General features: G+C 41.6%; 1 protein-coding gene across 4 annotated transcripts in view; it reads right to left on the bottom strand.

The window, feature by feature from the left end:
- Positions 1-4,782: 4,782 nt before the first annotated feature.
- The window catches only part of jak1 (Janus kinase 1), a 44,298-nt gene continuing 32,845 nt past the window's right edge, over positions 4,783-16,235 (bottom strand). For 3 of the 4 annotated variants that reach the window (XM_080769503.1, XM_080769502.1, XM_080769501.1), the window contains 8 exons: positions 15,980-16,130; positions 14,192-14,292; positions 12,246-12,444; positions 11,944-12,068; positions 10,360-10,532; positions 10,103-10,220; positions 8,686-8,796; positions 4,783-8,436 (listed from right to left, as the gene is read on the bottom strand). In XM_080769503.1, the coding sequence (XP_080625629.1) occupies positions 8,338-8,436; positions 8,686-8,796; positions 10,103-10,220; positions 10,360-10,532; positions 11,944-12,068; positions 12,246-12,444; positions 14,192-14,292; positions 15,980-16,130 (1,077 nt within the window). In that variant the 3' untranslated portion in view covers positions 4,783-8,337. Of the gene's footprint in view, positions 8,437-8,685; positions 8,797-10,102; positions 10,221-10,359; positions 10,533-11,943; positions 12,069-12,245; positions 12,445-14,191; positions 14,293-15,960; positions 16,131-16,235 lie in introns of all 4 variants that reach the window. The other variant, XM_080769504.1, reaches the window with a different exon arrangement.

Raw genomic sequence — 16,235 nt, 5'->3', positions numbered from 1 at the left:
TAAGAATAAGACCACATTCAGGTTATCGAACAGAGAATGGTAGGTTCACTTGCACCAAATCAATTATGGTATAGTTATGTATCAAATATCACTAGTAACAAACTAGTCAGATAGAAAAGATTAACCACCGAGCAAGCTTACGTTGCGATGTCACCTTAAGCCAACTCAGCAGCGTCCGAGTTATGTAAGAATTGTATATCAGTTATAGTTCAGCCTATATTTCCCTGCTGATTTCCTGGGGTTAAATATCAAGCTTTGAGCCGCTGGAGAATTTCGTAATCACATGTAATATGCACCACATCACATATTGTACAGTGAATGTGGTGCAGTGTGGGATGAAAGTGGATGTTACTCCCAAATTGCTAGCATAGTAGTATTTGACACATTGTGGGAGAATGCATGGACCTTCATTGACCACTCTTTAGATGCAGTTCTTTGTTGAGTGACACTGGATAATTTGCGTTTAGATTTAATTCATGTCACAGCTTTCACCTGTGGTCAATTCATAAACAGTGCTTTTGCATCTCCCCATGAAAATCGATTCTCTTCATTCATTTGGGGACACAAAATAACCGAATCAAAGTCATGCCTTCCTCTCAACAGCTAGAGCCTTGTATTAACACAACAACTAACGTATTTAGACACCATTGAGTGATGTTCTCCAGTGGACAAGCTTTCTAACTGTTGCCTGGCTCTGAGCCACAGTTTGTTTTGCTTCCTGGTGTGAGTGGATGAGCATTTGTCAACTGGACTCTCTCTCTTCCACCACCTCTCTAAAAGGCAATGCTTGGGAGGAAATAGAAATGTGTGTGGCACCTTACACTAGCAGAGGGGACTTTGCACACGGATGTCTTTAGGCACGGACACAGTATCCATGCCCGTTTGTGCGTACAGTATATGGATCAGTGCACATGCGAGTTCATACAGACCCGCTGTCTGCCAGACACTGTCTTCCTGCTGGTCTGTGCTGCTGTCTGTCATGTATGTTAGTTTCTTCGGTGGCAGTTTCACTGATTGTACAGTATTAGCCTTTTCCTTTCTTTGCCTTGCCCACAGTACAGTAAAGCCATTACAGCGTGTGAACGCAGTGGAGTACAGAGCTCTCTGTGTGTGGGAGAGAGACCTGCTAATTTTTCTCCTATTGCCTTTAACACGAGTAATAGGGCTTCTTGCGCTTGTGTGTTTGCGTGTGTTGTGTTTAAGCAATAAGCCACGAGAGGTCTCAGGTTACCGGGTATTTTACACTGGCTGGAGGCGTAGGCAGACCCGAGGCACAGCCTCAGGTCTACCCGGCCAGTGTAAAATACCCGGTAAGCTGGGGCCTCGAGTGGCTTATTGCTTTTCTAAAACGGTTACAAACATATAGCAATATTAACCTAATAAAACGATTGAATTCACAAAAGTAGCTACGCTTTGCGCCACCAGAGCGAGCCACATCACTTCCTTGTTTTGCTCGGCAAGTAGCCCCAGTGATTGAAGGAGTGTGTTATCGGTGGAATTTACACCGGTCACGTGACGGTAACCAGACAATCAGAATCAAGTATTGGGACTACCCGTTTTAGAATGTGTTGTATGTGTGTGTGGTGAGAGGTGGTATACATTACTAAAAATGTGTTCCTTTCAAGTGTGGGGCAAGTGGAGAGAGAGGTGGGGTAGAGTGACTGGATGGGAACCACAAGGTTCCCAGTTCGAACCCAGGCAAGTGACCTTGAGCAAGACTCTGAACCCCTAATTGCTCCCGATGTGCAGGTTGGTGCATGGTTTCCTCCAGCACGGCGGCATCGGTGTGTGAATGTGTGTGTGTCTGTGTGAATGGGTGAATGTAATGCACAATCTCTGTAAAGCGCCTTGGATAAGGCTATATAAATGCACCATTTAGAGAGAGAGAGATATGGATTGGATCTCATTTTTCAGCTGAATTCCTTTCCTTCCCCTTTATTTCTCCCTGTCTCTCCTCTCTGGTTATGTGTGCCACACACTGCATAATGCACCTTGAGCTGTCACACGTACATGCACACACAAAAATATACAGGCTCTTCCAGCAGTGTGTACTTCTACCAGTCCAGACAGTTTAAACTGTCAGTGAGGTGATTTCATGGGCCCACATGAATTAAGTGATCCAAAATGGCAGAAATGTTAAATGAAATTGAATATACACATTATATTATATTATGCTACAACCACCGAAGGTGTTCAGATCTGAGCCAAAGTCTCCTGAGGAGGCATGTCTGAAGCCTGAGCTGGACAGGAGTCCCCGGACAAACATGCTGCGTGATTAGCCTCTACTAACCATGATGATGACCTCATAACACAATGTAAATTACTGTAATTAAGAGCAGTGTAGAACCACAGTATGCCAGGAACATACAGAAGAAAATGGAATGACAACTCAGTACATGCACAAGGAATGCATTCAACACTTTGATCAGTGTTTCATACACTGCAAAAACTATCAAAGTCTATACCATTCCAGCCCTGACATAAAAAGGATCCATAATTTGACCCATAAGGCTCAGAGGGACACTAAACCAGTGGTTCTCAAAGTACCCGGCATACCCGGCAAAATAGATTTAATATAGCATAACAATCTTACGCTTAAACTTTTTACGCGTTGAAATCTTTTAATTTGGGATACTTTTAACAACACAAATGCTGTCGTATATAGGTAAACCACCTCGGTCATGTGAATTAACATTATCATTATGTGTGTCTGGTCTGGCCCCAGGCTTTTTGCAGAAACCAGCCCTGAGCAGTGAGCACATGATAATGTGAATTCTTGCTCATACTTTTCTTATGGGGTCTTTTCAGATGGGGGGCTATGGCAATACACATGAATTTAGTACCACTGAACTGACGAAGCCTGCCATGCGCATTCATAGTACTTCCACTCACGGCCTTCTGTGACATTGTTTTGCATCCACAGATGCGGGCACAGATGTGGGCATCATTCACAAGTCAATCCTGTGTTGCTTTGAACTTTCAAGTTATATTGTAGAGAAAGGCTTGGGATTCCATTTCTTTATCTGTATAACCTCACATGACATGAACTTTAAACAAATTTCGTTCCATACACATGGAAACATCATATGTAGATCTCATTGGGTTACAAATCAGACGTTCATCTTTTGTGTATGAAGCCTTTAATCCATGTCCTTTGTGGTCATATCATAATGTTCAATGTTCATGCCCTCTATCAGCTTGACACTGAATTTTCATTTCGTTTCACTTAGCGATTCAGGGCTGTAGCCAGCCTAGCCCTCTATTGCAACCTTTTATGTCTGGGACCCCCAAAATAACATCTATTTGGCTGCAGACTACAAGCTCACAATATGCGACGCGTTGTCAGCTTGTACATAGGCTATTTTCACTACTTGCTAAATGTGTTAAAACCTTCTATCTATCTATCTATAAATGCACCAAGTCTCTGTCTGTCTGTACGTACGTGTGTAATCCACGTAACTCGAGAGCCGTTTGCCCCACCGACTTCAAATTCAACACAAGCGTTCCACACCACCACAGGGGGTGTCGAGTCGGTCGGAAACCACGATTTTCCAGAACCGCCCCAAAAAGGCCTCTTTCCGGGTCTGGACAGGGCCCTTGCCCAGGGTCTATATATGGAGCTGGCCTATTATGGCATCATTCTGGCGTCTGCATAGATTCCATATTTGGGCATGCCTGACAAAGAACTCCATATATGGAGGTAAAAGGGACACAGACATAGTATCTGGGTGGGGCATGCATTTCCAACTTGCATCCTTCCAAGTACGCCAGTGCTCAACAGGCACCACTGTAGAGGCTCCAACGCATAATATCTGGGTGCATGGGGCATGCATTTCCAACTTGCATCGTTCCAAGTAGGCCAGTGCCCAACGGGCACCGCTCTAGTTTATTGAAATGAAATGAATGAAAAATATTTTTTAGTTTTGACATTTTTGAAAATCTTTTTAAATAATTAAAAAATATATATATTTATGTGCAACCCATACAAATAAATCCGCGACCACAAAATGGGAAACACTGGTGTATGTGTATACAGTGGTTTTCAACCTTTTCAGGCTGTGACCCCCAAAATAATCATGAACTGGGACCCCCAACCCTGATAAGCACTTGGTATGCAGGAGTTGAGGCATACCATTTTGTTGGACTGTTTCACAGATACATTTTGTGAAAATAGCCGATATATAAGCTCACGTGAGCTTGTAGATCGACTATTCTCACAATTCTTGCCTCTTTCTAATATTATTTGACAGTGTTTGACCAGGTTTATAGGATAGTTTGTTGATTAATTTTGATGCAGTAATGGTCTCTTTTCTTAAGTTTTATAAAGGTCTTTAAAGGTCCTTAAATTGTCACTTCACTGTCATCTGGGGAGCCGTCCCCCTGCGTGTGGGGAACCTCGGGGTCCCGACCTACAGGTTGAGGACAACTGGTGTGTGACATCACAAAGCTTCTGCAATACAGTAGTCAAGTAATTGTGACTTGGAGGCGTTGTGATGGTGATACAGTATATATAATATATAGTTATGCTGTGGTTTTTGCTTTGTACAGTTTGCTTTTAAATTGTGGATTTTCTTTTCTTTTCTGACCTGAAATGTACTGTACTGTAGATTTTGCAATATTTTATATTACAATAATATTGATATCGTTTTACTGTGAATAAAAGTATTTCTAGAAGCAATTGAATTTTAGCATGCCACTATGTGATGTACAGAACAAAGAAGAAACATGTTTTCGGTAGTTCATAAAATTACATTTGATGCTTTTGGACTTTGACACACAAAACACGATGGACATCGATTTTTATTTATTTTGTCATGGTGTATTTATGTACAATTTTTCCCACTTGTCTTATTCTTTTCAAAAATATATATTTGTTTCTTTTCTCTCTCTCTCCTCTTTTGAGCAGAAGGAATTGTCTTTTACATTCCTAAATAAAAAGTGGACTGAAACTCAGGTGTGTGTTCTAAAGTATGATGACTGTTGACCACGCCCATCCCTCGTCCAAACAAATTCACAGTAAAAGTAGTAGAACTGACCGTTCACAACCTGCAGTGATTTTGTGACTTTTTGCACATTTGTAGCTGTGTGGATCTTGGGTCCATTCAACACAGATGAGCCACATCTGAAATTGCAATACTAATACTACTAGTCTGAAATTCTCCTTTAAACCCCAGCTGTGCGCTCCTTTTCTCACGCACGTATTTCGCCCGCCTGCAGTCCCAGCTTTGGCCAGTAGGGTAAGGCGGCTTCAATGTTTCCCAACCACTCTGGGGGCCTGGCATAGAGTTATAAAGGATAGAGAGTGGAGCGGGAGTGACAGCCTCCTGCTATTCATTCCAATGGAAGTTCCTCAGTGACGTTTTGAAGCACCCGGAAAAAACGCTCTACACATTTTTTCGACCAAAATTTGGTGTCCAAAATGCGGAAGTGCTAATGAGGGCTCAATGTTAAACCACAGCTACACGGGGTGCAGCTGGGTTAGCCAGCCGTTCTGGGGGCCTGACACTACATGGCTGTAAAAAATCCCACAATGCAATGCGGTAGTTGCCCGGCTTCTATGAAAACAGCAATAGAGGGTATGCCTGTGACATCATCATCAAACCCGGAAGTTATGCAGGAATGCCTACTGAGTGGCAAAAAACTACTTTCTGGCCCTGACAGCCCATACATCCAAACAGAAAAGTCCTATCTGAGTGCATTAAACAATGTTAAACTCACTTTGCCTGTTGCTTTTCCACTCGATGTGCCATTCACTTTAAGCATGCGCATACCCTCTATAGCGGACTCCAAAGAACAACAGTCATCGGTAATAATAACTCTCGAATTTAAGTGTAAATATACGTTTCATTTGCTCTGCGTTATTAAAAACTCACTCCATGGCATGGAATTATGTAGTATGTTCAAAGTGAAAATAGCATACTGTGTAGCATATCACATAGGGTTTCGGACGCAACAATGTTTTTTTTACCTGGACTACTTAAGCCCTATACTTTTTGTATAATAATATAATAATGAATAGCAAAAATAGCCAAGCATAACCTGTATGTTTGTTAGTTTTTTCTTCTGGTTTTTGAAAACTATTTTTGAACATTGTGAACATGCTTGAATGTTTCAGAAAAATCTTTAAAAGATTTCAAGAATCAGGGATATTTCCAACTATAATGACATGCCCAAAATAGGGACTGCCATGGTTAAATGAGGTTAAATTAGACTACACCCCCTGCTCAAAAACAGCGAATAGAATATACGTAACTTCCATACTTTTCCAGGCATAAAGTGTATGAAATTAAAATGATAAAATGTTACACGTAATTAAAAACTACACAAGCATACACGTTTCATATTATATAAAAAAAGACGGTCGGTCTTAACCCATTCTGACCGGGCACCCATTTTGGTGTTAGCATCATGTTATGCTTTACCTATTGAAAAATAGCAGATCTACAAGCTCATATCGCGCCACCGAGTGGCGCGATACGAGCTTGTAGGTCTGCTATTTTTGAAAAATTCGAAGAACGACTGACATTTTTAGAATCTGATCTCAGGTCAGAATGGGTTCATCAGACCAGTGTGTGTCCAGTGGAAACCTCGTATGAATCTGATCTCAGGTCAGAATGGGTTAAAAGAGCAATTCAGCATAATAGGACACGATGTCTGTATCTTGTCTGTAACAGTATACAGTACCCTCACTTAATCTTTCACTTACAGTATACAGTACCCTCACTTAATCTCCATCATGCTCCAATGTTGACTGTGAAAACAATCAACTTAACAAATATAGTAATAGGTTCAAATTAGGCTCAAAATAACAATGTATATCAGAAATGTTACACTCAGTATTGGTACTCTTATAAAGACATTGCAAATGAAGGCATAAAGCTACATTCAGAATTATAAACAATAAAATGTCTTCTACTGCCATCAAGTGTCCAACCATAGCAAACGCTTTCTTACTTCCTTCTTTATCCACTCGCACAAACACACAGAAAGTATTTTTTTTGTCTACCTGGAGGCCAGGCATGACGTTTTGGCATTGCAACAGCAACACTAACGAATTTGGAGATTCAACATTCAAGAGCCAGAGGATCAATAGATACAGAGCATAGCGCTGAATGGCTCTGACAGAGACCCTGGAAGCATATTACTCACCCAAATAGTTACTGAAAATAGCCAATCTAAAAACTCACAAGCTTATAGATCGGTAATTTTTGGAGCACAACTCCTGTGCACAACTATGTATAACCAAGTCTTCAGGCTGGCACAAGGAAAATATATAGTAATTCACTCACTGCAGAACAGAACCTATCCTGTTGTTACAGAAGATTAGATCAGTGACACAAATTCATTTTTAACCTCTCACATACATACAGTAAATTCAGCCAGTATATCTCCTCCAGAAAGAGTAGGATACTCTGTTAGAAAAGCACGAATGAGGAAGATCTATGTGTGTGCGCTGCATGATCTTTGGTTCAGGTCAGGGAGATAGAGATTTTTGTGGCACAATTTCTCTAGGAGAAAACATTTTGATCGAGAGTGGAAAACCACATTATGTGCCTTGTGCGTTACAGCCGTTGTCCCATTCAACCATCTTCTTTGCACAACATCCACTCTAGCATTTCCCAGTGATGGTCGGTGTCCTTCAAAAGGACAGGGGCTGACAGAGGTCCTTCAAAACTCTTCAACTCACTGTGGGTGTGGGATGTGTCCATGTTTTCATTGTCAGCATCAGAAATGCCAGCAATATGAACCCCTCAATTCAATATATGATTACAATAAGAAGGCCCATAGATTATACGGTATGACATATGCGTCTGACTGAGCTTTGCAGTTCAGGTATTTGGCTACATTTGGATTACTTTGTTAGAAATAAGATCACATTTAGTGAAAACTGGACCTACAGGGTTATACTTTAAAGGTGCTGTCCCCTACCCGGACAGGATTAAAATACAGTATATCAGTACATTTATTTTCATTTCATATTGGACTAACCTTACACTGGACTTGTCTGAACGGCAAGCAAAAATATAAAACGTTCAGCAAATTAACCTGATTACGATGGTGTTTATTCCATAGAGGTGGGTGGTAGACATGGAATGCAGCCTTGCGTGAACCTCTGGCCGTGACCGTGACCTCTGGTCTCCAAGGATTGTCCCTCTTCGTAAAAGTAAAATTAAAATTAAGTTGTGACTACTACGGAGACCGATCTGGGGATAGGTTTTAGTGTGTGTTTCCCTCAAATAGGCACGGTGGGTGAAGGAGATCTGATAGTGACTTCCCTTCATGAGCCTCAGAGAAGTTGAGGTCAAGGTCATCATTTTTATAGGTCACCGTGTAAGGTCAGCGTGGCTGCATGCGGGTCAACTCCTCGATCAGGCCCTTGAAGTCAATTCTGTCATCGGGGAGCTTCTCCCAGCACCTACGCATCAGCGCGTACACCTGCGATAAAAAACAAACCAATAACATGACGTTCTGAATGCTATTCCAGCACTGTCGTCTTAGCTCAGGGTATCAAACGAGCGGCCCGAATGGGTCCAATCCTGTGCACGGGATGATTCGGTGAAATTGAACTACCGGTATTCATGAACGAGAAAGGAAAGCTAATGTGGGGTCCCTGCAATGAAATAATATTATGACAAGGGGTCCTTGTCACGAAAACATTTGAGAAGATGGAGCATTAATGCTTACTGGCTCAGGGCAGTTCTCAGGGCAGGGCAACCTCCTCCCTTCCTCCAGAATCTCCACCAATCGTGTGAGAGTCATTCGACCATGGATTGGACCAATCATATCAGAAAAGCGCTGTGCAGGGGGAGCAGACAAAGATGTGTTAAGAGTCACATTTATTAGACTTTTTATTATTGGTGTGCATCAATTTATTATTTACTTTATTTAATTGGTTATTAAAAAAAAATCGATAATCAGTCATTTAACAAAATAATAGATTCATGGTCGAGTATATAGATTGAACCAATATTTTATTATAGAATGAAAATACTAGTGTGGATATAACATTTCTTGGTGTTCGGCTCTGCTACAATTCGACAGCCATTATTAAAAATGAGAGAGAGCAGGGAGATAGATACTATAACACCCCCCCTCCCCCCTAAACAGAACTAATAGCAGAGCCCACCGGTGGTGCTGTGGTGGCAGCAAACGGCGCATAACAACAACCAGGAACCCAAATGCACTAGGAACGCAGGAAGAACACAGACTTACAGTAGGTGGGCTTAATTGGTCAGATGGGTCTTGCATAACACTGTATACACCCACAAAGTAATGCATTGTGGTAACCCCTCGAGTATAGCCGACTGAACTATCACAAGCTACGTATCATTTCTACATGCTTTCTAAATATGTTCACTATTTTTGCATAATACCGTTGGGTGTAAAACAGGGCTTAATGGCTACTGTAGGTGATATTGTTTTGTTTGGATCCTGATTGGATCTGTATCCTGATTCCTGTGTGAGTTCTCCATCCTGATTTCGACCTGAAAATGCATTTTCTGTTTAATAAAGAGCTGGAGATACACTTCTGAATCAAAACTCTATAAGAAGGGGGAAAAATAACTACTGTCAAATCTACCTCAAAAGGGCTTCACCTTCCTATTAGTGACATTTACAAATGTAAAGTACATGCCGCATTGGACACAGCTGAGTCGCTCATCTCGGGTGGCTGTGGCTCAGGAGCTAGAGCAGGTACCAATGATCTGTGGGTCGGCGGTTCGAATCCCAGCTCCTGTCTACATGTCGAAGTGTCCTTGGGCAAGATACTGGACCCCTGATTGCTCCCAGTGGTTGCCACCATTGGTGTGTGAATGTGGGAAGTGAGGACGCTGGTGTTGACTGTTCGCCGCTTCACCTCCCAATGTATGAATGAATGGACCATTGTAAAGCACTTTGAGTAGGCACGTAGTGCCTAGAAATGCGCTATAAAAATGCAATCCATAATTATTATTATTATCTCCTCTGCCACTCTGGACAGAGACAGGCACCATCATCTGTCACACACATGTCTGCATGTGTGCACCCAAAGTGAAAGACATCTGTAGTTTTTATGCACTGTGTGTGTGTATATGTGTGTGTGTGTGTGTGTGTGTGTGCTGACCTGCATTGGACTGGAGGCAGAGTCACAGTAGGTGATGAGCTCATACATAGTCACACCGAAGGACCACACATCTGAAGCCTTGTAGAACTTGCGTAGAGTCAGACACTCTAGAGCATACCTAGAACACACACACACTTCTGAGTTCATGCAACACTTCACATATTTACACAATGGAGTATACAGTACCACACACACACACACACACACACACACACACACACACACACACACACACACTTCCTGTGCAGCTGTCTCACCAGAACACAGGGCTGTCGTGGTCCTCCTTGACTTTGTAGTAACCCTCATTCTCCTTGATGCTCTTGGTAAGGCCGAAATCTCCAATTTTCACCGTGCTCTCATTCTCCACCAGAACATTCCTGGCAGCCAGGTCCCGGTGGATGTAATTCAGTGATCCCAGATAATCCATTCCCTTGGAGGAACGGACACACCTTGATTAGAGTTTGGTAAATACTGCGATACGTCTATGAAACTATCTTTATATAAGATCTCAAATTTGTCTTTGACCCCAAGGACCCGCCCTGCAGCATACAGATACAGATACAGATACACAATACAAGACAACAAAGGCACACAGTGACCCGTACAACGTTTAAATACCACACACCAACATATTTAGCGCAAAAGAAGGGAAGAACATCACCTCAAAACCTTCGACCCCTACGCTGTCTGCCCTCTGCAAGGACTGTTAATGAGTGCGATTGACAGAGGGACAAAGGAATGCTTGTACCTATTATATTTGCACGCATGGACCTCGTACCTCCTACCTGATGCCATTAGCTGATACTCAGGGTATAGTACCCTATTTACTCATAGGGATCCTATGAGTAAATGATAACCCACCTTTAGACAAATTAAAATTACAAATAGGAAATGGAGTGAAAGGACAATTATTGCCTCATAATAATCATACGCCGATTTGATTTAAATTGTGGACAAAGCATTTCAGTAAAGTCCAGTTCAGTCCAAATAAGTATTACTTTCTATTCCATACCAGTTGTGCTAGTCAATTTTTTTATTTCATTTGGTTTAACATTGAATAGATCAGCAGGTTTACAGAATGTTAACATAAGAGTCTCTCATGTACCTCCTGTGGTACCTCCATGTACACATACTGTAACCCAATTGGAGAAACACGAGTTCGCAAGAAAGTTTAGCATTAGTACAATCATTTTTCTAAGCCATTAGATGAACATCATCAAAAGCTAATTTAAGAAATGTATTGAGAAAAAAATGTTGCTTGTGTGATTAGTGGGGCCTAGTGGGGGAATATTTAATCAGGCGATCTTTGACAGTAGAAATTACATAATGATGTGATGGAGGAAAAGGGACTGGGAGAGAGAATGGATAAAGATAATTCAAGAATGTCAAAATAGGCCCATTAATGGCCCATTTGCGCTATGAAATGCTATAAAATGGGATTTATCGTGAGTACAGTACTTGAGTAAAGTTACTTTCCACCACTGTCTTGGATACAAGGCTGTGATACCTGGCAGATCTGAACAGCGTAGCTGAGCAGAGTGTTAGATACAAGGCTGTGATACCTGGCAGATCTGAACAGCGTAGCTGAGCAGAGTGTCTTAGATACAAGGCTGTGATACCTGGCAGATCTGAACAGCGTAGCTGAGCAGAGTGTTAGATACAAGGCTGTGATACCTGGCAGATCTGAACAGCGTAGCTGAGCAGAGTGTTAGATACAAGGCTGTGATACCTGGCAGATCTGAACAGCGTAGCTGAGCAGAGTGTCTTAGATACAAGGCTGTGATACCTGGCAGATCTGAACAGCGTAGCTGAGCAGAGTGTTAGATACAAGGCTGTGATACCTGGCAGATCTGAACAGCGTAGCTGAGCAGAGTGTTGAAGCTAGTCTTGTTTTTGTTCCGAGGGAGGTACTCCTTCAGACTGCCAGCTGGGAGGAACTCCATGATTAGCTTGATAGACCGACCACCTACACATACACAGTACACACACAGAAAGGCAGTCAGACTGGCCATAATACAATAGAGATGATGCTCAACATAGAGAATAATTTATGTGTGTGTGTGTGTGTGTGTGTGTGTGTGTGTGTGTGTGTGTGTGTGTGCTTGTGTGATAGAGAGTGAGTGAGTGAGGAGCTCCATCTCACCTTCCTCCTCACATATGCCCTTGTACTTGACAATGTTCTCATGGTAGAGTGCTTTGAGGATGCCGATCTCCCGCCGCAGGCTGTCACTCTGCTGATCCTCTCCCAGGCTCTCAGGCTTCAGGGACTTGACAGCTACATACTCTCCCGTTTTATCTCCCCGCGGATCATAGCGACACAGCTCCACCTTGCCAAAGTGTCCCTACAAAAGGATCACACAAACATTACTAGACCCGTGAGAAAAAACACACTCTTAAATAGGTCCTGAGCAACTATCAAGAATGTTGCATTCAGACAGCCAGCAATGGGTAAAAAAAAGTCTCTGTGACACACTGTGGCTGCAATCTGCATTCAAAGATTTTCATAGAAGCTTTGTCATTGGTCGATTTGCCTGTCTATTTCCTGATTGGTTAGTCATTTCGATCTGGTTTTTTTCGACCAATGACAAAGCTTCTTTGAATGCAGATTGTGGCCCCTAGATGTGTCACAGAGACAACAAAAAAAATTGGGAGCGTTTTACTCTTTGCTGGCTGTCTGAATACCAAAAAGAAAATCATTTTGACATACCGGTATTATTGCTTATAGCTTTAATCTATACTGTAATGGAGTAGCAACCTAGAACCTTCAGTTTATAAACCCTTAAAGGACCACTTTTCAACCTATCTTCATATAATTGGTCCTCACTAATGTTCATGATGAAATGGTACAAAGTTCTAATCGGTCTGTGTCTCATAGGAAGGCTGTGGGCAGTTCAGAAACCCGTCCACCAGTGACATCATCAATGGGGAATCCAAGCAAATAGAAACTTCAGGCTTTTTATTCCTGAAAAGTTGTAATGCGATAACGGAAGCCATCAATCATTCTCACGATAATAAAAATCTAAATAATAAAAAACATCTTGTTTTTAAACATCTGCCTAATGATGATGTCCCTAGTGGATGGGTTTCTGAACTGCCCACAGCCCTCCTATGAGAGACAGACCGAGTAGAAAGAAATTGTGGTATTTTATCATGAACATTAATGGGGACCAATTATATGAAGATAGGTTGAAAAGTGGTGAAGTGGAGTAAAAGACAGAACATAAATTCCTTACTGGTCTTGAAAAACCTTTGGTTTACAAAGCACTGTCCTTTCCTCTGTGCTACAGAGATTTGGAAGACCGTTCTTAATCTCATAGGACACACTTGTGCATTTCCAGAAGTCCTTCCTGTCAACTGACTGGTTCATTGTGTCCACAACGCCGGGGGAAAGACGTCTAAAACGTTCTTTTCAATCAAAAAGCAACCATAATTGAATGCGTTTTGTCCGTTTAGGTGGAGAATGAATGAAAGACAAAATGTTCATTACTGGTCTTGAAACAGTAACTGTCCTTTCTTCTGTGATACTGAGACATGAAATACACTATTAAATAAATACACTTGGGACAACAAAGGTCTTATGCTCTTTTCATTTAGAAGTGGACAGAAAATGTTCTGTGCACTTTTGCGTTTCAACATCCACGTCGGGAAAAGACTTCTAAAGCTTTCTTTTCAATCAAAGCGCATATTCTGGCATACGATTGAGTGAAAGATTAGATGCAGCGCAAACATGGACAATATATTTTAGTCCGAGCTCAACCTTTTCCATGTCAAGGACCCCCGGAATTATCTGTATTTGGCCACGGACCCCCATCTGAAAATATGTTGTTTCAGGGACCCCCCCCCCAGAAGAGTTAAAAACATTCACTTTGACAGAATATATATTCAAAGATTTGAGACACATTTTCACGATTTAAATAATAGCAGATCTACAAGCTCGTAGCACGGCACCGAGAGGTTGTAGATCTGCAATTTTTCAATAGCTACAGTATAACATAATGCTTAAAACACCAACAGGGGTTCCCTTCCTGAATGGCTGGATAAATAATGGATACATTATTTTACTAAATAAAGGCAGTAGTTATGCGGTACCTCTCCGAGCTCTCTGATCCTCTTGAGGAATCTCTTTTCAAACAGGGTGGGGTCCACCTCTGAGTCTCCTCTGAGTCTGGATCCGTCCATCCAGGACGGATCTGAGCAAGAAGGAAGGAAACACAAAACAAAGTGACTTTAATTAAATTAAATATAATAGTCATTTCCAAGGGCATTTTGAACTATGTGACATGGCGATAATCATGTGATGATTGACGACATCACGTCCGTAGGTGCATTGTCCTAGTTGTCCATAAGCAAAAAGCTAAATCAAATCTCACGACTGAAACGTTTTTTTCAGGCCAAGTCCCCAATCTCTGATTTGTGAAACAGTGTGGCAATATGTGTCAAAATTATGATGTTTAGGTATTACCATTCTAAACCCAAGTTCCTGCCAGTGACAGAACTTTAATCAATTTAATTAATTTAATTTAGCCAATAGGTCGCACGCGGCACTACTCAGAAAAGTCTGCTTACTTTGTTTAACTATTCAATATGCCATTTCACAAAATCAATGTGCGACGACATCAAAAATAGTAACCAACGAATGATAAAGCTTTTGTGACTTACTGTACATTTGTCAACTTTTTTTTGAAAAGGGCCTCCTCAGAAAACATTGCAGAGAAATGGCTAGGACATTCTAGGATTTTAACATTAGAGGATGAAAAGACAAAGCTGCAGTGAAGGTGCTTGCCTTGCTATACCCAGTAGTAGCCACCAGGTGACAGCACTGAGTCTGTTATGTTGCCAGAGGGCAGCATAACAGACTCAGGGGCCTCTCTAAGGGGTAGTTCACTGAACACAAACCCAGTGAACTTCCTCATACACCAAGTCAACAACTTGTCTGTACAGCTTATTTACCAACTAGCTACTGTACGTGAGAATGGAAACAAACGGCATAACAAAACATGTTAAATGTGAAAGGAGCCTTGACTTTCTTTTTCCCCCCACACATATTATGTGTCATGTTATTTATTCTATTCTCCCTTTGTTATAGTGTCCAGCCACCAGTCTTTGCGCATGTTTACACATCCTTTATTTCCATACATTTTTCATTTTTACTTCTTATACAGAATGACTGCAATATAATTTAAGGCCCAAAGAACTTTGTCAGCAGGGGATTGTTGTATACACAGAAATGTATATATACACACACACACTGTCACACACACACACACACACACACACACGTTAGCAAATGACAGCACAGCATTGGTGCAGGCTTGCTTGAGAGCAAACGTGGTGAATCCGTATGCAAAACACCTAGTTAGCTACTGTAGCAAGATTTTGCTTCTGCACTTATGGGATGAAAGGAACTAAGGAAGTACTTTTTCTTAGTAACCACCACTAACTTCAACCAGAATGTAAAATGAAAAATATATTATAAATTGAGGTAATATGTTCATTCTAAATACTGTATACTGCTGCACCTTCTCAATTCTCTGTCATCTACCTGCTAGAGATACATCAGATGATCTCTGTGATACAATAGATGTAATCCTCAATCAGTTTACATCTCATGTAGTGTTTCAAATATAGACTTGGGGCCCTTTTGAACAAACAAATAGCTTGAAGTTTGACTTCAATGGTAACCTTGCAAGGAGTTGCATGGCAACCCTTTGGTGTGGTTTGGACTTTAGACTTAAACTTCACAATCTTTCATTAGCAAAGAAATGTAATTATTTTCTTGTGGCAATGATTTCACTTTGGAGAAAATAAGACAATTAAAACAAAATCATCACACACATACTGCACATGACCACACACACACACACACACAGTACGTACTCTGCGCCTCCAGCCTGTCTATGTCTCTGACGATGGCCAGAGAGAAAGGCCTCCTCAGAGGGTCATAGTGCATGCAGTCGGTCATCAGTTTAGCCAGCTCTTTGCAGTCTGGTGTGGCCAGCTGACACTCTGCCGTGTAGAACCTCTCTTTCTGCACACACACACACACACACACACACACACACACACACACACACACACACACACACACGTTGACCAATTAAAGCTTCAATCTGTAATTGTTATGTCCTACCAG

The sequence above is a fragment of the Protomyctophum bolini genome (assembly GCF_963924005.1).
Source record: "Protomyctophum bolini genome assembly, chromosome: 8".
In the NCBI taxonomy this organism is placed as follows: domain Eukaryota; kingdom Metazoa; phylum Chordata; class Actinopteri; order Myctophiformes; family Myctophidae; genus Protomyctophum; species Protomyctophum bolini.
Note: the sequence above shows the minus strand (reverse complement) of the source record. Positions and strands in the feature narration are given on the sequence as shown.